Raw genomic sequence first — 23,904 nt, forward strand, 5'->3', positions numbered from 1 at the left:
ACATCGGCTGCTGTGGCGGAGGCTGCACTGACCTCGGCTGTCAGCTCTTGGAAGGCTTTAAGAACTGTCGCCGTTTTCTCCAGCAGCGACCATTGGTTGCCTGTTATAGTGGCTGGCAGATTGCTGTTGCTATCCGATGCATAGGCCTGCAGTGCCCGCTTAGCATGTAGTAGGCTGTCGATCATCATCTTAGTACTACTCCATCTGGTTTGTACGTCCTGTTGCAGACGCTTCGGTTCAATGTTCAACTCTTCATCGACGTCCTTGAGTTCCGAGTAGGCCTTGGGGGAGTGTTTGAAGTGAGTCACAATTTTTCTCCCGTTGGCGATGGCATCGCTTACAGCTCGCTGTGCCAATAGACCCTGGTGGACAACGAGCTGTAAGAGGTGCGCAAAACATCCCAGGCTTGGCACTCCAAGCTGATCCATGGCCTTTTTCATATTGGCCGCGTTATCTCTTAAAATGACATGGACTTTATTTTTGTCAATCTTCCAGGCACACAGCATATTTTGCATGGCGTCTGTGATGGCATTCGCTGTGTGTGAGCCTCTGAACTCACGCGCATGCAAAACAGCTCTCTTTGGGGTGAAGTCGTGCCCAATCCAGTGTGCAGTTAAACTCAATAAAGATAAAGGGCGGTGATCACAGGTCCAGATATCGTCTCATGCTGGGAAGGGAGCTTCGTACCCCGGCGGAGTTAGCGTTCGGTCGTCCACCGGATGCCCCAGACTCTTCCCCTGGCCCTGAGTATGCCAGGAGACTCCAAGATCGCCTGGAGTCGGCCCACCTATTTGCCCAGGAGCAACAGCAGAGGGCAGGGGTGAGGCAGAAAAGAAATTACGACGTAAAAAGCAAAGGCCGGCATTTCCAGGCGGGAGAGCTAGTTTGGGTGTTCAATCCCCAAAGGAAGAAGGGGAGATGCCCTAAACTGGACAGTCCTTGGGTGGGCCCCTGTCGAGTTCTGGAAAGGCTGGGTGAGGTGGTGTACCGTTTGCACCTACCACCTAAAGGAAGAAGGGTGGCACTGCACAGAGACAGACTGGCTCCGTACCGAGGGGGTGCCTCCCCACGGGCCCAGGGGGGTCCCGTTACCCCTCGCTGCTGCCCTGCCGCCTCAAAGCCCACCCCCCCGGCGACACCGGCGGGGCCTCGGTCGGACGCCTTTTCCCCAGCTGCCGGGGATAACCAGCCCTCCCCTGTATCCGATACCCTTTGCCCCCCGTCCCCCCTTCCCCTCCCAGGTGCTGAAAACCCCGTACCCTTTACACCAGAGTCCCGGGGAGGGGGTTCTCGACGGCCCAGGGGGCCACCAGGGCACTTAAAAGACTTTGTTTGCTATCTGTAGGATGAGTTTAGTAATGTTGTTCAGCGTTGTGCCTGTTGTTATGTGGGGGGAGTTGAAGCTCGTTATGTTAAAGAGAAGTTACGTTATTCTGGGGCTGTTTTTTTTCTGTGATTCCTCGGGGCGAGGAACTTTGTGAAGGGGGGGTGATGTAGCGTCACAAGGTTTGTGAGGAAGGGACGGGCCTTCTGAGAGGGGGTTCCGGGGGTTTCCCTTCCGGGCGGGAGTCTTGGTTGTTGTGTTTTCCGGTTGAGTTTTGCCTGCCTGTCCGATTGTGGAACCCAATAAACCTGCTATCAAGCTTACTTCGCTCACTCCTCGCCTGTGGTCATTACAACACGCTAAACACTCAGGTTACTAGCTAAATGTGATTAAACAATTAAATACAATACAAATATAAAGTTAGGAACGCTAATAAATGTAATTTGTAAAATAAGTGTTATCTGTCTTGTCGTGCTCAATGAACGAGTTTGCGAATGTTCTTGAAACTTCCTACGTCATTGGACGCGATCTTCTGTTGCCAGGCAGGTTTGGAATGGATTACGTATGGATTACGTACCCGGTACAAATTTGGTGTGACAGCACCCGGTACAAATTTGGTGTGACAGTGGCAAGACACTCATAAACCATAAGACTATGTAAAGCCTATTCGCCCTCATACAAGGACAATACCAGAATTAAGGCTCCCTACGGCCAACGTGACCGCCCCTTTGTCGTCAATGTTTGTCAAGTGTCTGTCTATGTTGTCTGTCAAACAATAACTGAACGGGACAGGCTACCGTTTACCCCAACGCTTGGGCTATCCCTCAACAAGAGAACGAAGACCCAGAGATCGCCAGGCACCCAGGTGAGTCACTTCTCACGTGGCCGGAAGCCAGTTGCCTGCCAGCTGTGGTTTGCTACCACTTATGAGTCTCGACTCTTGCCTAGACAGAGAGCCGTTTTGATATACCAGTGGGGTTGTGACAATATCTAGCCAGGGGGGTAGGTTCAATGTATCGCTTGAAATAATCTGTCAATATATCTAACCTGGGGGAGTAGGATCAATATATTGCTTGAAAAAAAGAAAAGTTATCGATATAACCAATCAATATATTGACCCTGGGGATGTACTTCAATATATCGCTTGAAAAAAAAAAAAAATCTATCGTTATATTGAGCCTTTTTTTTTTTTTTTTTTTTATTATACAGGAAAGTATTACAAGTAACAAAGTTACAATATAATCGGGCCTGTCTCAGTAAAATAACTGATTTCCAGCAGGTTCCTGTTTTGCAGCACAATATAACATACAGGGACAAGGCACATCGCACGTCACATTTACATACAAAACATAAAACAGGGACATAGCAGCACGTGTAAGTCAGTGTTTGCAAGTGTATGTGTTGAGGAGTAACAATTTATATGCTTTTTTGAACTGTGTGATGGATTGTAATACTCTAATGTGATGGGGAATGCCATTCCAGACTTTGGTGAAAGTGTGGACGAAGGACCTCTGTCCATAGCCGTTATTGAAAGCAGGCACTGGGTGGAGCCTGGGGGGTAGGTTCAAAATATTGCTTGAAAAAACAACGACATCTAAATAGCCTATCGATATATATTGAGCCTCGGGGGGTAGGTTCAATATATCGCTAGAAAAATATATATCTGTCGATGCATCTAGCATGGGGGGGTAGGTTCAATATATCGCTTCAAGAAAAAAAAGATCTGTGGATATATCTAGCCTGGGGGGGGGTAAGTTCAATAAATCGCTTGAAAAAAATAATAAAAATCAGTCGATATATCGAGCCGGGGGGGGGGGGGGGTAGGTTCAATATATTGCTTGAAAAAATATCTTAAAATATTGATATACCCTATCGATATATTGAACCGGGGGGGGGGGGGGTATTCAGTGAAAGTCAGTATCTCATTAAAAGCATTCTTAGCGAGCCAAGTGCTGCATTGTATGTGTCATATATTTACAGCATTTGCTTGTTCGTCTGTGAGAAACACCATCAGTCCGCTCAGTCCATGACTCGCATCTTAATAAGATATTCTTGAGACTCTACTATATTATGTTCATATTTGAGTTATCAAGGAAAGAGCAGAATGCGAGTTAGCGCTGCATAACAGCTTATATTGTTTCCGTTTTGTTCTGGGATACAGTGAACACATAGGCCTGATGTGGGTTATACAAAATATATTGTTGTTTGTCTTCCTTTGGAAAATGGCCAGAGCTGGAAAATTGAAGGGAGGCCGACCTCAGATTATTGACTTAGTGGAAATACAAAGATGCTCTCGTACGCAGAACAATAACGGGTGTTTATACTAGAAAAACCTATCTGGATATATATTGATAATGTGTGTGTGTGTGTGTGTGTGTGTGTGTGTGTGTGTGTGTGTGCCTGTGTGTGTGTGTGTGTGTGTGTTGTGGCAACCCGGCTCGTGGTGAGTGCACCGCCCGTCCAATAAACGCTCAAAAACCAGGGTGAACGAAAAAGCCAGCAAGGCACTTTTAATCAAACAAAAAGTAACTCTTACAAAAATAGAGCAAAAGCCAACTCTGGTAGTGTCCAAACGACTGGTTCCGTTGGGTGGCTTCACCTCACCCACGACGACTGGTCTCTCCTCGTGTGTGGATCAGGGAGACCCTTGAATGAGTATGGAAGCATGCTTTTTAAAGCATGCTTCCCCACCTGCTCCTCAGGTGCTCCGCATTTCAATGATTGGCACCAATGTTCTTACTGGCGCCATCTGTTGAGAATCGGTGGTACACCGCCTCCACAACCTGCCCCCTTGGCCTCCAGGGGCGCTGTGCCTGAGACGGGTTGCCACAGTGTGTGTGTGTGTGTGTGTGTGTGTGTGTGTGTGTGTGTGTGTGTGTGTGTGTGTGTGTGTGTGTGTGTGTGTGTGTGTGTGTGTGTGTGTGTGTGTGTGTGTGTGTGTGTGTGTGTGTGTGTGTGTGTGTGTGTGTGTGTGTGTGTGTGTGTGTGTGTGTGTGTGTGTGTCCCTGGCTCTGATAACGGCAGCCATAAAGGAGCTCTCTGTCTTTATAGGGTCTGCTGCTGCCTCTAATCACCTGCTTTATTATCTATGCAGGGCTTACAAGGACCTGCCAATTACAGGTGTGTGTGTTCACCTCTTTATGTGTGTGTGTGTTTGTGTACATACATTTTGTACCATTTCTATATTGGGTGTGGGTGTACCCACAGTGAATATTAAAACCATCTGATGTTGTCACTTATTAAACAGGCAATCTCAAACAACATAACCCTGAGGGGGCATACTCACAATAAGCGCATAATGCACGCACACAGACATGCACCAACACACACACACGGTCATACAGAACCTAATGATTAAACCTAAATATTGCATGACCATTTTTTCTTGCTTAAACTATCAACCTCCAGCAGTACCACAGTTCTAGTCCTAGAACGTCTGTATCTCTCTCCAACAGCTACCCATTTAAGCCCTGCATGAAATACAAGACCCCAGATAAGCAAAGGACGGAGAGTTTTAGGAATAATGATGATATTCAGAGCAGTAGACTTCATGAAGCTCTGTGTTGGCCACACACACACGCACGCACGCACTGTATTCAACCAGGGGTTCGGCCTGAAACCTAAACGACCATGTATTGATCAAATGCAACACACCCAGTATACCACGGACCTAGGAAAATATGTCAAACTGTGTTCTGAGCCTGCATTCAGATAATGGCAGGAGTTACAGCCAGGGTAAATCAAACGCCACCCAGGCCCATGAGCGGCCAGGGTTGGGTGATTGATTTGCAGCATCATGGTTGGCCTCACAGCCAGGGGGCCATCCCTCGGCTGAGTGTTGGTACGAAGATATGTTTTGGTGAGCGATTCTGGTGCAGCTCCAAATTTCATTCAGTTGAGTGTATGTTTCCATCACAGGAGGGAGACAAAGTGGTTAATTTCTGTTTGAAGACCGTATCGGAAATGATTGCAGTTCGTCCCCTGGGTTGTTTCCATGCTAGCATTAGAAACACGCACACCTACCTATCTACCTACCTACCTTGCAATCTCTTGGGCATTGCTCTGATATTTGCCTGTCCTCCTGTGTAATTCATTGTGATTTGCAGGTCTTGCTCTGTTGATACAACTCGGTCTAATATCCCATTCATGTTTGATTAGCGTTAATGACCAAGGTTTGCAAGGAAACCTTAATTTACTTAAGCAGAGAAGGTACATCTCGCATCTTGCATCTACGCTTCCAGGAGACACACAAATGATTTTAATCAGCACAATATTTGGCTGGTATATATTTTGTAAACAGCTTGCTTATTGGGTTCAAATATATTAGACTTGTAAAATATTGGACAAAACAATCATAATGACGTACAACTCGGTTTATTCTCCTTTTAGTAAGTGCATTGGATTAGAAAGAACATGGTGCATTATACTGGCCGTCTGGCAGGGTAAAATGGATCGGATCCAACATGAATAATAAGAGCCACTCCTGTTCGAGTCCATGTTCCATTTGGACCCATTTACTGTCGTATTAAAGTATGTTTAATTACCAACCTCTCTCCCTCTATCGGATAGAGACAATATCTCAGCTATCAATGCCCTTAAGTCTGTGTCCCATAAAGATATTTTGATTTGAATGCCAAACAATGAATCCCAGCTATGGTTTCTGAGACAAACTAAACAAGACGTTTCAGAACTATGATACAGTGTAGATATCCCTCTCAAATGTCTGTTTGCCTTCATTCTATTTGTCCGATGGTCATATACGTGATCCATGCTCAGGGTAAAGGAACGTTTTAATACCACACCAAGAAAACGCTGGCTGTTTTTATTGAATTTAGAATACTAATGGCTTTACAATAATAAAGTTCACAGCTGTCTCCACCTTTAACATGTCTCCTTTGTGAGATTGCAATTTAGGGCAAAGTCTCAAAGGCTCTTTATTAATTGTTGCTCTCAGTTCATCTCTATGGAGTTGTGTTTAGAGGTTAGTTTAGAAAAGTTGAAGTCTATGGCAAAGTTGTAGTAAAATACGTTCTGATCTCCTACCTTAATCTATGGCTAGATGTGGACGCTCCACCTATCAGTGGGGGAGGAACGGGGTAATCAACATGACCACGGCCCCGTCTGCTCTGTCCCACCTCAATCAAGTTTTCTTGTGGCCTTGCATAAAATGGATGACTGTGCTATGGCGCCATTTATAACCATAGATATGAGGCACATGGATGTATTCCTCTGTCTCTAGGCACGTGTCCTTGGGTTGGCTGGCTCCAAAGTGTATGCCTTCATCTATTCCACCATACACCAAAGCAAAGTTTCCATGTATATATGTTAACCTTTGCCCTATTTTGCCCTAGTAGTTTTCGCGGTCCAAAATATCATATATATATATATATATAGAAATATAATTTCTGAGAACTGTAGTACCATATTGGGCAGTAGGCCTACATGCCCAATGGTTTAGCATGCTTTAGCTTTTCTAAACCAACCAAAATCAAGGCAATCAGTGTGAAAGGTGAAGGACAGCGTAGGAGATGGCAGGCATGGAAGGCCAATTGGAGCGGTGGGTGGCGGGCTGGCGTAGCAGGGCAGTGGAGGGTGGAGGGATCGGGGGGCAGCTTAGGTGAGCTGAGAAAAGCAGGGGGGAGGGTGTTTGAGGCCATGAATCCGACGGCTGTGATGAACACTAATGAAAGATAATGACCGCCTGCCCAAATTAACATGCAGGAGAAGAGCAGCACCATCCTCCATTCTTCTTTTAATCCTTCCTTCTCCTGCTGCCTCTCTCTCTCTCTGGCTCTCTATGGCTCTCTCCCCCTTTCGTCGGCTTTAGGGGAGATGCCACTAATGAGTTTCCAGCGACTTCTAAACGCTGTTTTGTTCATTGCTGTACTTGAAGAGTAGGAAATGTCCTGGCAAATCAGCTTTAAGAAAAAAAAATGCCCAACGTCTCATGCCCAAACATTCAAATTACAATAAATTGCTGCCATTATGTAAAAAAGGAAATCTCATGTATAGTAACCCTGTGCCAAAGGAGTTTTTCTGTTTATATCGAGAACTCTGTAGCCACAGTTGGAAAACTTTGAAATGACTCTAAACCACTTTCTCGCTGTGTGGTGCATTTTTCCCCCCTAATGCTTTTCACAAATTGCTACGGCTCGCTCACTAGCTTACAAGTTGTGAGCTTCTGTTGTCGTACAATGGAATATAAATGGCACACACACATTTATCAATACACAGCAATGTGATCAAATGTTGGGAGGCAATTCAATGACTACACTGTAAAGGAAAATAACCAACCCAACAAATATAAAAGAGTAGTAGAGTAAAATACAGAACTTTACAAAATAATTACTGGCCATTTTTAAGGACCCATCATTCGGATTCAGGGACGCTCCTGATCTTCTGCGGTTTAGTGGAGCAAAACCTTAACAGATATCATTTTATTTTAAAAGTCTCACACCAAAATTTAGTATGACTAGGTTGGTCCAAAGAGGAGAATGTAGTAGATTCAGCAATAACGACTTATATTGAGATACCTGTATTTTTGGCCTATTATCTTTCTCTAGGCCTGCGGTTTTGTTGCCATAATATTTGTTCAGTGGTATATGATATTAAGGTAGTCAGTTAAACTGCTTGTGGCGTTTTTCATGCTCATTTGGGGTTTTGAGGGACTAGAATCAATCAATGTGGAGCAATGAGCTTTTGTTCAGGATCCCCCCGCCCCCTAGTATATATCCATATGTGCTTGTTTCGAACCAATGGCCAATGACCATTATTCCATTTTCTGTAACATGCAAGCATATACAGCAACTACTGTGGCTTTTTTATACTTGGTTATTATTCAAGTGGTGTGTGTGTGTGTGTGTGTGTGTGTGTGTGTGTGTGTGTGTGTGTGTGTGTGTGTGTGTGTGTGTGTGTGTGTGTGTGTGTGTGTGTGTGTGTGTGTGTGTGTGTGTGTTGAACAGTGTTGCTGTTTGTCTATGTGTTTAAGGGGCATACTGTTTGTATGTGGGGGAAAAGGTTGTTCTGTGTTGAAACGTCAGTACCTCAGACCACTCTCTGGGTCCAATACCTGGATTTGTTATGCCCCTCTGCTCGGGCAATCAATAGACATCCTGTAAATACTGTGTGGGTGTGTGTGTGTGTGTGTGTGTGTGGTCTTGAAAATAGGTATTCTATACAACTTTTAAGGTCTCCCTTTTTCATTTCCTCTCTCTCCTTCCATTTTGCCGTCTTCCATCTTAAAGATTTTTCCTAGGTGTTTTCTGAGTGATACAATAAATATGAACAACATCAGTGCAATGGTTCTTGAATGCAAAAAGTGCAATACTGCTTCTTCCTTCTTGTATGAGCTGGTGTTTGTTCTTGTTATAGTTCTGATAATAATTTGGTTGAACACTGTATTTCTGAAAAGTATTTATGCATTGTATTGTATGAATTGCAACACAGAGTACTCCTCACAAAGCCTATGGTAAAGTCATTTCATGTTACCAGGCACCATGAATCAAAAGGATTGTTAAATGCAACATAATTATTGAATCAATGACATAAAATCAATTCAATTTATGCTGCAGATGCAATGTTTGTTAAGAGGGTCATTACCAGCGTCAGATAAATGGCAAATCGCCCATTTACTTTGTTGTGTTGACTTTTAAATGGTTGGAGAGAAGATGAATAATACAAAATCACACGCGCGCACGTACTCACACACACATCTTCCCTGAAACATCTGTTACCAACAGCCTTGGTCTTTGACGACATTTTGTAGTACTTCTCTGGCGATGCACTGTTATTTTGTCCACAAACTCCATACTGACGCACACTTTATTCCAAAAGACCAAAGTGCTTATTTTCCATTGTTTACGCGTAAATGCTCTTTGGCAGAATCAGTACAAGACAGTCATCTTGACAGATTGTTTCGCTAATGGACGTTTAGGTGAGCAGGAGAGATACGATGGGTTGATTTCGCAGACCTTTTTTGTGCTTTTAGGTTGCTCACTGTGCACATACTGAAGGAGGCTACTGAGGGACTGTGCTGAGGGGCTTGTATCTACACGGGGGGGGGGGAAGAGAGGGAGAGAGTGTGATGGAGGGGTGGGGGATATGGGGAAACAGTGAGAAAAGGCAAACTGAAGATAAAGAGAATGAAAGAGAGAGAGAGCTATCCTATGGCACATTTGAGTGCCCGCTGTGCATATGCTCTGAGAGATAAGCCCGGCAAATTCACAGGCTTCTCCCCGCGCCTCTCCCTTCTCCCAGTGAGGTCGTGTCATCCTCTCACCAAATGTAAATTAATTCTCTCTCTCGACCACTTCCAAAGCCGTCCATCTAACCAGGCTCGTGGGTACGTCGTTTTTCAATTGACTGTCAGTCTCTCGGATTGTGCTTTTCAAGAGCTATTTGCAGCTCCCTCTTGTTTTTGTCTTGCTCTGTTCATCCCCCGTTACAAATGTTGCATGAACGGGGATTGAAAGGGAAGAAATACAAACACATGATGAGATCGATCCATCGATCCAGTAGACGATGCCTGGCTGTGAGAAAATGGTGCTTCTTCTCCAGAGAGGAAATACATTGCCCATGTAATGGAAGAATTGAGAAAAAGGAACTGGATTCCCCATTTGGGTCTCCACTCATCCGCTTCCATTCACCTTGGGAAGGGTATGTGGCTTGTTGGTTACATAGATGAGAGACAAGCCTACTGTTTGTATGTTGCTATAAATTCCTCTACAAACCAGGGAAGAAAACACATACATACTGCTACTCTCATTGCTTTTGGTTGGTTTCGCTCCTTCCTTCTGCTCCTTTCCTGGGCCAACACATTTCATTCTCATTCCAGCCCTTCTTTGCTTTGTGGGCCGTAACCGTAACTCTATAGGCAGCATATGCACAATGACTCTCTGAGAGCAGGAGGAAAGTCCATCCATATTTTACACAATGCAGCATCTCTGTGCCTGAATATTCAAACACTGAATCACTCTCTCTCACCTGTCTCTTTCTCTCGCTCGCTCTCCCTTCCTTCCTTCCTTGCTTTATTGGCTACAAGGATTTCCAGTCTATTTGGGGGGGGGGGGGGGGGGGGGGGGGGGAGAAAGACGCTATGGCTGAAAAGCTGACACCTATTTGTGGAGAATCTGACGGACAGAGAAGGGCTGATGAGGTTGGAGGCAGAGCAATGGAAAGTGAGAATGGTAAAGGATACACATGATGATAAAGGGTTGAAAATGAGAAACGCATGTGTGTGTGTTTGCATGAACTGGATGTGTGTGTATGCGTTTGTGTCTTCAGGTATGTCTCTTAAGGTGTTGGTGTGTTGGATAGGATATTAAAGCCATGATGCTGTCCATGGATGAGCACCTGAGACCAATTACCTGAACAGGTCAGCATTACCTGCCTGTCTGTCTGTTCAGGGAGGTCCTTAGACAAACACACACATTCAGACACCCACATCAACAGCTGTTATTCTCAATGTCTCTCATTCCCTCTGTCTCGATCTCTTTCTGTGTCTGTCACTCTCTCTGTCTCTTGCTTTGTCACTCACTGTCTCTGTCTCTTGCTGTGTCTCTCACTCTCTTTCTTCCTCTTAGTCTGTGTAGTATATACAGTATGTCTGAATATGTATATTTGTTTAGTTATTGAATGATTTATTATTTATTTTGTGTAGATTATTTGTTAATCTTGTTCTAGCATCACAAACTGCAATACAGATCCCATCTCGCTAATGCAACTAGTAATAGTACTTCATTAGCAAAGTCGAAAAACTTTGAAAGAGGTTATTAAAGGAGAACACTGTAGCAAAAGTCTCCCAAAGTTTTGCTTTAATGAGTGCAGAAGAGCCACAAACATAGCCGCTATGCTCTGCCGCTCCCCCGAGGAACAGACCATCTCCTTTATCTTCTTCCACCGCCTCTTCTACTGCGCTGTGGCCACTTTTAATTAAAATATAACTTCTGAAACTTTTCCCCTAAAACCATTCTGACAATCTTAAATATTTTAGACCCTTTTACACCTGCTGTTTTTGTTCTCCTACTTTTGGTTTGATTTTTTCTGTGTTTATGTATTGATCAGCGCATATAACAAATAGAAATACTCCAAATCTTATTTTGATATGTAAACCAGTTTAGGTGTCAGAGGAGATATGATGGTGCCAACAATTATGACTGTTTCCGAGCTTTTGTGTTGTCATTTTGTTCTGCTGCCAAACAAGTGTGTGCGTGTGTGTGTGTGTGTGTGTGTGTGTGTGTGTGTGTGTGTGTGTGTGTGTGTGTGTGTGTGTGTGTGTGTGTGTGTGTGTGTGTGTGTGTGTGTGTGTGTGTGTGTGTGTGTGTGTGCGTGCGTGCGTGCGTGCGTGCGTGCGTGCGTGCGTGCGTGCGTGCGTGCGTGCGTGCGTGCGTGCGTGCGTGCGTGCGTGCGTGCGTGCGTGCGTGCGTGCGTGCGTGTGTGTGTGTGTGTGTGTTTGGGGGGGGGGGGGGGGGGGGGATACTGGTAGGCACCTGCCAACACATCACAAGCCTGGCAGTAGCATTGACCTGCATTTTGGAGAATATCACGGGGATCAGTGCAAATTAATATTAGAATGTCAGCTTATTAAAGTTAATAAAAAACCTATAAGATGAAAAGAGAAGAACATCAGTTTTTGTAAAGGCAGAATAAAACATTCAGTAGTGTCCTGGTAAAGACAAACTTAATTACCATCCTCATCCTACTTTATGTACTTTAACAGGACAGCCCTTCATGGTTTATTCCAAACATTCACGTCTCAACGTTCACCGGCCGTGCTGCAAAATGGGAACGTTAATGGTCGTACATCTGTCATGTTTTACTACCACCACTAGTTCATGTCTCTCTGGAAGAACACCAAACAAAACAAAGACATGCATCCTGCTTCCAACAAACAGTATTGTCATGGTAACAACAGCGTAGAATCCTTTAAACTGTAAAGCATGAAACCATAAAATCGAGTTACTTTCATAGACGGTGGCTACTGACATGGAAGGCAATTCCCTTCCACGATGCAAGTGCCCTGCGTTCATATGCTAATAGAAAACTAACGGAAGAGTTTTGAATTTCAGTCCCCTAGTTTTCCCGCTGGGGTAAACAGTTTCACAGTCAGCACTTCAGAGAGCAAAGGCTTCCACAGCAGGCTTCCAAAACATTACGCTGGTGGTGGCCAACAGCAGTTTATCTGCAAATAAATCATGTTTCAAGAACAATCTGTCTCCCACCGCTCCAGTCCCACCCTCCCCCTCCTTCCCGCCAAACGTCACAGCTTGAACCAATGCGCCTTGCTGTGGATCAGGGATTTGGTAAAAACCTATTTTTGGCGGTTCTGGTAATAGATGGCAATTTATTGTGGTTACAGACATGGGGCACACTTCTAAACATACTACATAGACACGGTACACAAGGCGTAATGATACAATACAAGACAAGGTGTGCGTGTGCTTCTGTAATTGCTTTGGTGTTGGGATAATGCAATGTGTGCGCCGTCCTTGGCCTGCACATGTTTACCACTGGGAAGATTTAATACCCTTTTTGAGGAACGGACTATGGTTGTGGAAAGTACAACAATTAAACGTCATTCTTCTATTTCCTGATCCCTTTCCTTGTTCCTTGAGCTTTATTTATAACTTCAACAAAGTAAGACAAAAGCCGAGCTGGTCTGCAGAACACCTGCTTTTTCAGTTTCGGCAAACTGTTCATATAGTCTCGCTCTGTGATTCCTCCCATAAGCCCAAAGCCAGGTTTGAAATCAAACAATGCACACGCATGGCTTCAACATCAACCAAATTCTGTTTCTTACCGCTATGTTTATGGTCTTAAAGTAAGACTTTCCTCCAGTTTTCCTACTCCTTTAACTTCACCTCCCCTTAGGGCACAACCAGTTCCCCTCATCCTCTAACCTCCCCTACCTTATCCATTCCCTTCACAACACTTTTTAACCATTCGGTTGTCTCGACCTCATCCGAAGAATTATATTGTACAAGGAATATAAGTATACACTGGTGGCACAGAACATTGTACTATCATTTCAAGAAGCAAGAAGACAGGTTTTTCCCATGTTTAACTTGCATATAAGACAAGATAATAATTACAATCCTTCTAAAGTTATAGTCAAATTCTCCCACACTATCTGGAATGGATAAAATCATAGTATGCAATGATGTTTCTCAACTATTTTGTATTCTTAGCTTGTACAATGAGGAGGAATCAATCGATCAGGAAGAAAATGGTATCTGGCTAGGGGGGGGGGGGGGGGGGAGCTTGTCTTAAGCCTATTCTATCATCCGTTTCTGAGATGTTCCTAATTTGGGAGAACAAAATCTGTAAAACTCTAGGCTCCTTAATAATCTGCCACAAGGGACCAGAGAGAGAAGGTTAATCCAAAGTTTGTGTGTCTGCTCACCAGCGTGTGTGTGGTATGTACACAAATGTCTGCTTGGCGCTCCCTGTGGAATCTAAATCCCATTACCTGAAACATGCATGGATCAGGCCCATTGAAGACGTCGATGGCCCCATCTTTCATACACCTTCCCACGGAGGAAACCCTGACTGATGCGGGCTGCTCTCCTTCTCAGGGCCGTCATGCCTGATTTTTCCAAGAACGTTCCCGTCCTGCTAATATGCACGGTAAAAGGTGTAATAAGGTACCATGCAGTAAGATGATACATCCACAGGGATCTTCAGTGCACCAGAAAGTGTTTCAGACGTGGTCTACTTTCATGAATTTAAATCAGCTGAGCGGAAAATACATACCGTAATTGCAAATTAAGGCAGATTCCAGGGGGTGATGAATTTCTGATTGCTGTGCCTGTTTCATTTTTACTCTGCTTGTTTTATTGAATTAAATATATTTGGTAGCCGTCTGGGAGTGTTTACAATTTAAATGCAAATACTTCAAAAATGGCCTTTTTTTAATTGTTTATTGATTATAAAAAATTATAAATTTGGATTGAATCTATGAATGAATAAATATCCCAAGATAGTTTGAAATCATCTGGCATTTTTACCAATGAGATATTCAAGAGGATGAGGGCTCTATTTCTAACAAATTACACCAATATTATACTTTATACTACTTGATTTATTCAAATCAAGTGGTAATTATTCAGTCCTTTCATCAGCTATCTACTGTTTGAGCAGCAGCCAAACTCTAAACGGTCCATACCTGCAGTATCTCATCTTTTCAGGCTAACGAGACGTTTACCGCAGTAATCACATCTGGAACAAAGAAATAAGATTCAATATTGGAACACGTTCCGTCACCAATTTCCCCGGCTGACTCACTAGGACATCATATATTGGCAACAAGAGAATTCGCTGAGGCAGTGATTGAAATAAGTTTGGCATGCAACACACACGCCCACTGCCCAGCTTATGTAGTTTCTTTCTTTCTTTCTTTCTTTCTTTCTTTCTTTCTTTCTTTCTTTCTTTCTTTCTTTCTTTCTTTCTTTCTTTCTTTCTTTCTTTCTTTCTTTCTTTCTTTCTTTCTTTCTTTCTTTCTTTCTCTCTCCCCCCCCCTCCCCCCCCAACATCAACCCACCAATCTCATGATCTCTTATAACAGGGTTCCTATGGGGAACCTTGAGCTTTGCCACCCAATTGCCATTTGTTAGGGGGACACAAATGCCCAGATGAACACATGCACAAACAAATTGACCTGTGCACACACGGATGCGCAAAAGCACACACTTACACGGATAACACGAGTCCACGCACGTGCTGTGTTTTCTGCTTCATGACCTGTTTTGACTTTTGAATTTGGTGCCTCTTTTAATTTCCTCCCATAGTAATAGACTGTAGCTGCGATCAAGGTGTGACTCCTATGGAACGCTCCAAGGTGGGGTTCAGAAGACAGTGGAGGAGTAATGACTTCCTGTTATGTCACTTCCTGTACGGTCCAACTTAACGAAACAACTCGAGAATTAAGTGCATCACATGCTTTGAAAACAGGGTTACAGGTTATTCATCAAAATGTTTTTTTTTTATGTGTGTGATTTGTGTGTATTATAAATCATTTTTTTAATTCTTGCAGTGTGTGTGTGAATGGGATGGAGCCAGCGCCTCCATTCAGTAACGCTTGAGCTTTAAGAGGGATTTTAGAGGGTCTGTTTCGGGCATTGAAGGGAACATTATAATAAAGTGTAGATTACAACGTATAAAATGAGGATGAAATGGAAGACACACATATACACACACTCACGCACACACACACACACACACACACACACACACACACACACACACACACACACACACACACACACACACACACACACACACACACACACACACACACACGGTGCACATAGCTTCCATTTAATTCACTGCCAGCTAGAGCTAAACTTAATTAAGTGCTTTGTCACAAGCCATTTATCAAACCCCAGCAAAAAGATATAAGTTTTAAACACTTTTCCCACTCCCTCCGTTTTTCACACTTATAAAATATGCATGGTGGATGGATTCTATACTGCGACATTTACTTCTGTACTTAAAGTTCAGCACAAAGTAGCTTGCACTGACAAAGCAAAGAGACAGAGAGAGTAGATATAGTGAGTTGGGCATTCACGTTATTATCCAATAAATTGTCCTCAAAAAGGTCGGCAGGGGCGGGAGCTTCCTTTGCCGATTGATTGGCTCCTCAGGTCTGTCAGTCATTTGTCAAGAAGTCGTTAGAATCAGCATCGGGTCGATGGCCCAGAGTGAGGCATTTAATCACCTGACCTTCCTGCTCAGACACATCAACACGGATTGCAACCTTGTTTAGACCTCCTGCCAGGTCATCCCCGCTAGCTCTGTCCTACCTGGTGTTTGATACCTGAAGTGGAATCATGGGTTACAACTAGTGGTGCTTGTTCCAGAACCCACAAAACATTAAGAGTTGTTTACCCTCCATCCTTCCATCCAACGGAGATCTGAAAAATAAATAATACAAAAAAAAATAATACATTCGCATTTTGGATTTGCCTTCTGGCTGAGCATGACGACGCTGTTCTTTGAGTGGTTTGCAGGGGAATTAATTATTTATTTTCAGGCCCAACTGCCACAGCCTGTTACTACAAGGGAGCGTCATGCTGGCTTCCGAGTGTGTCTGGAGGAATCATCACTTTGATGCCGGGCCACTGTCTCCAGCTTTAGCTCCCTGGTTTACCCGGCAGCTGCTCCATGATGTGGGTCTTTAAAATCCAAATCATTCCACTTTCAAAACAAGCCAGAGTTTATAGAATTTACTATAATCATGCCATGGTGCAAAAATGGTACGCAATTATTTATTTATTTTATTGATGAGACTTTTGTTATTGTTTATACGAAGGCTGAAACGATTGATCGGTTAATCGATTAGTCGATCGACATAAAGCGTATTGAACAAATTCTGATAATCCATGATTAGTTTAAGTAATTTAGCTAGAACAAATACCTGACATTTGCTGTTTAATGCTTTGGGAAAATATTGTTAAATGTTTGGTTCGTCATTCATTCATCACCATTTAACATTTATTGATTGTGTTTTGCTCAAATCCTTCATCAAATTTTTTTTTTTTTAAATAACCACTAGTTGCAGCCCTTATTTATAAGGAGACATGATATATAAGGTCATGTCCACCTTGAAGTGTCTTAGGAGGGGAGCATTTCACGGATGGTAGAGATGGTTTCATAAATTATATTTTAGATTTATTTATAATGTCTGATGGCTGATGAGCTGATATCTGGCCGAGCGGTGCACCTCACTCTCTTTCGCTAGAATCTGTCTTACTTTCCCAAATGAATGATTGTGTCCTTGTCTGTTTCAGTCTTTAAGGATTCCATGATGCCACCTAATCCCGTCCCTGGAGGCTGTGCTGATCGTTATTGAACACCATACAGGTGAATTTGAATGCGTTGGGATGCGTCTCCATGTCTTGGGTCGCTCCAGTGCAGGGATTCTGGATCCTTTCCCTCCCGGGACCCAGAAGACTGCTGTTCTGTGTCCGTGGTACTCGACCGCACAGAAGGTCACAGATCGTGGTCTGCTCACAATTTTACGTGTTCTGTGGGCAGTGTGTGTGTGTGTGTGTGTGTGTGTGTGTGTGTGTGTGTGTGTGTGTGTGTGTGTGTGTGTGTGTGTGTGTGTGTGTGTGTGTGTGTGTGTGTGTGTGTTGAAAGCATATATTTGTGCAGGTGTGTCTCACTCTGTTATTGTAAAACACACACACACACACACACACACACACACACACACACACACACACACACACACACACACACACACACACACACACACACACACACACACACACACACACACAAAGACACATTATCCTACCGTTCAGTCTTGTTAATTCATTCATTAATCCCTAGTTTGTCTCTTGTTTTTCTTTAATCCAGTTGCTCACACTTTTTGGCAATATTTAACGTGTTGTAGTCTGTTTTAGACTCCCATTCGCATGCTTAAATACCATTTGACACGACAAACGTCTGTGTGCCAACACACTGCCTCGTCTGTGTGTTGGCCAGGAGAAACAACAGATCAGAGCACTGATGACCGCTTACTGATGTGTGTGTGTGTGTGTAGGACTGCTCGCGTGCATAGGTCCAGGAAGTGCTCTTTAGACAATTATGACTAATTCGATTCAGCATCAACAAACAAACGCACACACGCGCGCACACGCATACATACATGCAAATTTCGATAGCTCCTCCGAACTATAGCATTTTCCAAGAACACCACACACACACACGCACACAGACACAGAGAGAGGGTTGAGAAACTACAACCACAGATGTTAGTATCACGCATGCACGAATGATCTCTGACCAAGTTGATGAAGGAAGTGTATAAAGAAGCCTTATTTATTTTTCTCACTTTATTCCAATCCAAATCTTAATCAATACGTAGGCTACCTATATGAAAAAATATATTCGCGATTTTCAGTGGGGAGAAAACGTGTTGCGCGCGCACTCCAAGGTCTTCTATCCTCGAGCGCAGCCCACCAAGTAGCGCGGGGCTCGCAGGTGCTGTTCGGCCGAGGGAAACTTGAAAGGGTGTAACTTTTAACGTCTTTAAATGTCTGTAACATAGCTAGGGTCGTTTATTATTCAAACGTCTATGCTATCGACGAACTCTCACGATGGCTGACGAAGGAGAGGAGAGCGACAACGGCACGGCGCGAGGGCAGTTCCCCGAGGTAACCGAGTCTCCATCCCCTACTACGTCACCCGGTGCGCCCGGAGGATCCCCTCCACCTTCACCCGGGCCCTTGGACCTCTTCTCCTCCACATCTCCTCTACTTTGTGACCCGGAGTCGTCTTACCTGACGTCTCAGGAAACCGTTTACCGGTCTCCCTCACTCGGGGAGCCTGCGCCGACCACAACCTCGCCAAAGTTCCACCGCCGCTCGAGGGACCCCGAGTCGTTTTCTCGCGCGCGGCAGGATGCAAGGCTTGCCATGGTGGAAGGCACTCGAGATGCCGACCCGTTCCCAGGTTGGAGAAGGGGGGACCCCGACGCTAACACTGGCCGTTTTCAGCACCGAGGACAGAGGTTTACGCGGACCCAGGACCCTACTGACTACGGGAACCACTACTCCATTCAGCCCGCAGACGCCGACCTGAACCCTGAGACCCGGCAACACCAACAAACGTGAGTTGGGTCATTGAATGCACTTATTAAATGTTTTTTTTTCTTTGTACTTTAAATTGATATTTAGAAACACGAACCATTGCATCACATCCTTATCAACTTGGTGTAATGTGCCAATGCATTTGTTAATGCAAACGTAAACGCAAATGGCATATTAACGCAATGCATTGCGTCACCACGCTGTCTTCAGTTGAAATGACGTTTGTCAGCATTCTTCGTAGCACAAATGATAAGCAGACCATATTAATTATGTCCTGTTGAGAGAGAGAGAGAGAGAGAGAGAGAGAGAGAGAGAGAGAGAGAGAGAGAGAGAGAGAGAGAGAGAGAGAGAGAGAGAGAGAGAGAGAGAGAGAGAGAGAGAGAGAGAGAGAGAGAGAGGGGGAGAGGGGGAGAGAGAGAGAGAGAGAGAGAGAGAGAGAGAGAGAGAGAGAGAGAGAGAGAGAGAGAGAGAGAGAGAGATGTAATGTGTTGGGCCTTTGAGTAAAACACACTACCCAGCATTGGCTGAATACCACCACCATAGTACTGTTAGAGGTAAAAAAAAACTTTGAGAGGTGCTTCTCAAAGCCAAGAACACCAAATTTTGAAGTCACTGTGATCCTCTCATGCTTTCTGGCTTTAGGTCATGTGATGACAATATTCTCACAAGGGTTTCCTTCCACCATTTTGTGTTGAAGTCAGGTAGCCATAGCTGAGGTCTAGTCCAACCCATTTAAAAAAACACCTGGAATCAGGATATACATTGAAAGGTTGTTATGATCAAAGGGCTTCCATTTTTACAACGTGTGTACACATGGTATGTGTAAATGTTGGTAGCTATCCAAACAGCAGGTTCAAAGTGATTGATAAAATAACAAATTGCTTAAAAGTCAAATGTGTAGCATAATAGACATATGTTCCCCATTATGGTACAAGGAGAAAATAAGAATTTACAGATGTTCACCGACATACAACTGAATATGATTATAGTTTGTATGATACATTTCAGTTGCTCTCTTCTGTATCCATAATCAATTCACCGCAATACATTACCTAGTTCTATGTATCTTGACACACTAATTAGGCGGCTGTCCACATTTGTCTAAAATTGATCTTGACTACATTTAGATTAGAGATCAGAGATTAAAAGTGTATAATTCCTTCTAATAAGTCTCATATACACAGACTGCTGAGCAGTCACAAACGCTTGCCTACCACTAAGCATTAACATGTGTAGCAGACCGGCAGTTTGGCCTCCATCTACATAATTTAATTTGCATAATTTAATCAATATGATGTTGTTTTGTTTGCCCTCCATACACCGCCGTACAGATAGTCTAGTGCATAGTAAGACGCATTGGACTATGCCACAATCTTTTAATGGCCCCTGCAGACACACACAAAGCACTTGACAAGTCGGCACATTTACCTAATTAGAGCCGCGCAGATGTTGAATCTTTCTTTTTTTTAAAGCAGTTTTCAACAAGCAACATGGTTCTGGTTCTGACCAGAATCCCTCGTGAGGGCTCTGCTTCCCTGCATTGGCTGCTTCGGCATGAGAGTCAAAGCTTAGCTGTTGAATATGAGGACATGGAGGGAAGCAAGGGCACCGGATCCGGCTAGGCTGAACACGCCGGGGGGAAACCAATGAGCATTAGAGCGGTTTCACTCCATCTCGTCCACCCTGGTGCCCTTGATTCGATAACCAGCAGCCAGGTTTGGTCCTTGTGCATCCACTCATGTGTCGGGTGTGCACGCATTGGTGGGTGTATTTAACCGTTTACTCACGGAAACCTGCGTCCGCTAGTGCTGCACCATATTGACATGTCGATTTACATGAGCAACGCTGCAATATCTCATATGAGGATGTCAATGTTATTTCCGATATTTTTTTGTATGTTCTTACATATAACTCAATAGAAGAATATGATACACAGTCAAAATAGAAAGGGTGCCTGTATTTTCTTTTTTAAAACAAAGCGTCATCACATCTTCATCCTTATTGAAGTCCTTTGGGGGTAAAGTTAACAGTCAGAGAGCTCACCCTCTCAGAGAGCGAGAGAGAGAGTTCATACTGATGCACTCTCGGCCCTCTTCTTATACACATCAACCAAGAGACCCCACATGGGTGCTGGCTGTGAGGTGGCCGCCACACGTCCAATCCTGGCACAAGACTAGTCACCGAACACAAACAGCCATTACGGTCACACTTCCCGAGACTTTTCAGATTTGAGTGAAACCCATCATAGGAACATCAAACTGTTTGTTCACACCAAAAGCGAAGCGAATATTCTACCCTCACAAGTTTACTGGCGCGAGTGTTTTGGGGTATATCTGAGGAGGAGGGGCTCTCTTGCGAACAACATTTCTTTCCGCCAATTCACTCTCAACCATGGCGGAGATACCCACCACTGCGAGTCTTTACTTGTTGTGAAAGTACAAGGGACAAGGGACAACGGAGAACCACACGCCGTCGTTTAGGGTTCAAAATATCATCCGGAGGTGCACACATCTTTTGGCTTTGACATTCTATATAATATAATATAATATAGATATTATAGAGCTCTGGGAGTCCGCAAACGGTAGCAATCACTTTCTCCTCTATGTTGCCGTTCAATCCGGACTTCACGGCGGGAACGCTGATTGGCTGTCCCTAAAAAGCATCAAGCGAAATTCGCGGAAACTCTCAAATATTCCAAGTTTTTGCATTGACCATGTATGGATTCCCCCCAATTTACGGAAACGTAACTCTACAATTTCGGAGACCCCGTCAAAAAATGATTGCAAGACAATTTGAGGCATGGCCGAAACATGCAAGTCAGAACGCAGGGATCCTGTGAGCATCTATCACATTCTTCATCCAATTGACCTGGGTCCTATTGAAAGTGAAGCCATGCTTTCACGGACTCAATGAAGGTCTTGAAACGGTATGAGGCTCAGCATGGCACATGGAGGATGAGTCTTCAGGGCCACCTACCTCAAATCATCAGAGGGTAGGTAGTCTGTAGTTCCTTCTCCCTATTGGCTCTAATCTTATAATGACAAACTAATCAGCCCGAGATAACAGTTGATGAAGGCGTGAGGCCGGACCCTTGGGTAAGGTCCTGGTTTTAAGTCCAAGATGAATACCGCTGGGAGCTGGGATTTGGGGAAACAGGGGGGAGTGGGTTGTAGCGAAGCCGGGAAAATCTAAAGAAATCAGTTTAAGTCTAAAGCTGTGGCAATCCTAACAAATCTTGCCGACTATATACAAGTCTCCCAGAAGTTTGAGTCTTCTCCTTTCTAAAGAGGTTGATTATGACTGGCAAAAATAGATTATTATAACATGCAGGAGTCGATCGAGGGAGAGTTAGCCATCAAAAAGCCTCAGAGTGCCGATAACGAGCTGGGTGAGATGTGAAGGGAGGGAGGAAGAGAGGGGAAGGGTGCTGCATGTCAGAGCTAAGCCTCCATCTGACAACAACTGCTCTGACGTTTTTTAGTTATTGTCAGCGTTTACTTAATGCTCTCTGACAGTGAGGTGGGTGCAAGGGTAAGTCAATGTTTGTTGGCGAGCCTTCTCAGAGTGGTTAGGGGTATTTTAGACAATATTTTAACATAAATATATCAGAGAGTTCTACCTACTAATACTAACAGTACAGTCTGGATCTGGAATATAGCTAATATACTTCAGTTACAATGACAGATGATGTTTCTGAAGTCCACAAATAAAGACCCTGATTGAGAAAAGGCTTCGAGTAGGACTTGGACCAGAGTGGATCTGAATCCCCTCTGACTTCCTCAACACAGAACATAACGTTATATTGTAATTTGTATCATTACCTGCCATTTCAGAAATATTATGGGGACCTGCTCCAATGTCCACCTACCCTGTTATATATAATTGCACAATGGTGCAGCCCAACTATTACAATATTAGAGGGGAAACCTGGCTCTCTATTTCTCTCTCTCACACACTCTGCCTATATGCACACAAGTCACGTGGTATGCTCCGTAGGGTATGTTTGTTTAGTGGACCGGCTGCGCTCGCACATGCATGTGACAGACCGGGCAACTGGCCAATGAAAGTTGAACGTTGAATTGCAGTTTCAAGCAGGCTCTTAATGGAACACCACCAAGCTCCACAGCCAACCCACTCAGCTTTCCACAGCATAAATGCAATTTCAATACATCGTGCACACCCCTAGTTCCAACGCAAGCCAGAATCCCCAATTGTATTACCTACATGTGCTCTGTGTCAGAATAGCGTAGCGGCAGCAGCAGAATCTATTAAGCCACATGCTATGAATGAAGTGGTTTGCCCATGCGTGGGCAGGTTAACATGAGCTGGCTAATTGCTGATTAGCTGGAGGACGGCGGATTACGCACAACAAAGGGGAGACAAACAGCTGTGGACGTTTCAGCTGGGAGTAGTCAGTCAGACAAGAGACAGACAGACAGGAGGCGGACAGACAGTGTAGGCAGGCCTCCGGTGATGGGTCTTTCATCTTCTGGGCTCTGTCTCTTTGATGCAGCCTCCTTGTTTGGAGTAGAAAGCCCAGCAGGTCTGCTCTCACAGACACAGGATGGCCCCCTGTTTCTTCGCCTTGGCTGTGTCCTCTTGCATGCATTATTGGTTTCAAAGAGGATGAAACAGTCAGTTTGGCAGCTGGGTATCTTTTATGGATTTGTTTCAAGAAAGATTGGTTTGTTAGTGTGCGTGTTGTATATGTGTACATGAAAGAGAGCGAGAGATAGAGAGGTGGAAGTATTGGATCGGTTCTTCGCTGACAAAACGTAGATTTACTGCAGTCTACAGGCATTTACCTTTTTATGATGGCAATTTGTTTTAAAATTAAATGACAGATTGTTTGGCTATGCTATAAAATAGAAATTGTTGGACTAACGCACATTTGGGTTCAAAAACAGAAAACGTTTTCACATTTTGTTTCATTAGTGAAACGAATTACCGCCGACCTATCATTTAAACTCTTCTTTCACTTCAAAG

At 44.1% G+C, this 23,904-nt stretch overlaps 1 protein-coding gene across 1 annotated transcript in view; it reads left to right on the forward strand.

Annotated features, from left to right (window-relative positions):
- The first annotated feature begins 18,293 nt into the window (after positions 1-18,293).
- Positions 18,294-23,904, forward strand: part of LOC130390814 (short transient receptor potential channel 7-like) — a 50,386-nt gene continuing 44,775 nt past the window's right edge. Inside the window, exon 1 of the mRNA XM_056600965.1 lies at positions 18,294-18,938. Coding sequence (XP_056456940.1) covers positions 18,427-18,938 — 512 coding nt within the window. The 5' untranslated portion in view covers positions 18,294-18,426. The remainder of the gene's footprint in view (positions 18,939-23,904) is intronic.

This window comes from Gadus chalcogrammus, chromosome 10 (genome assembly GCF_026213295.1).
Source record: "Gadus chalcogrammus isolate NIFS_2021 chromosome 10, NIFS_Gcha_1.0, whole genome shotgun sequence".
Classification (NCBI taxonomy): domain Eukaryota; kingdom Metazoa; phylum Chordata; class Actinopteri; order Gadiformes; family Gadidae; genus Gadus; species Gadus chalcogrammus.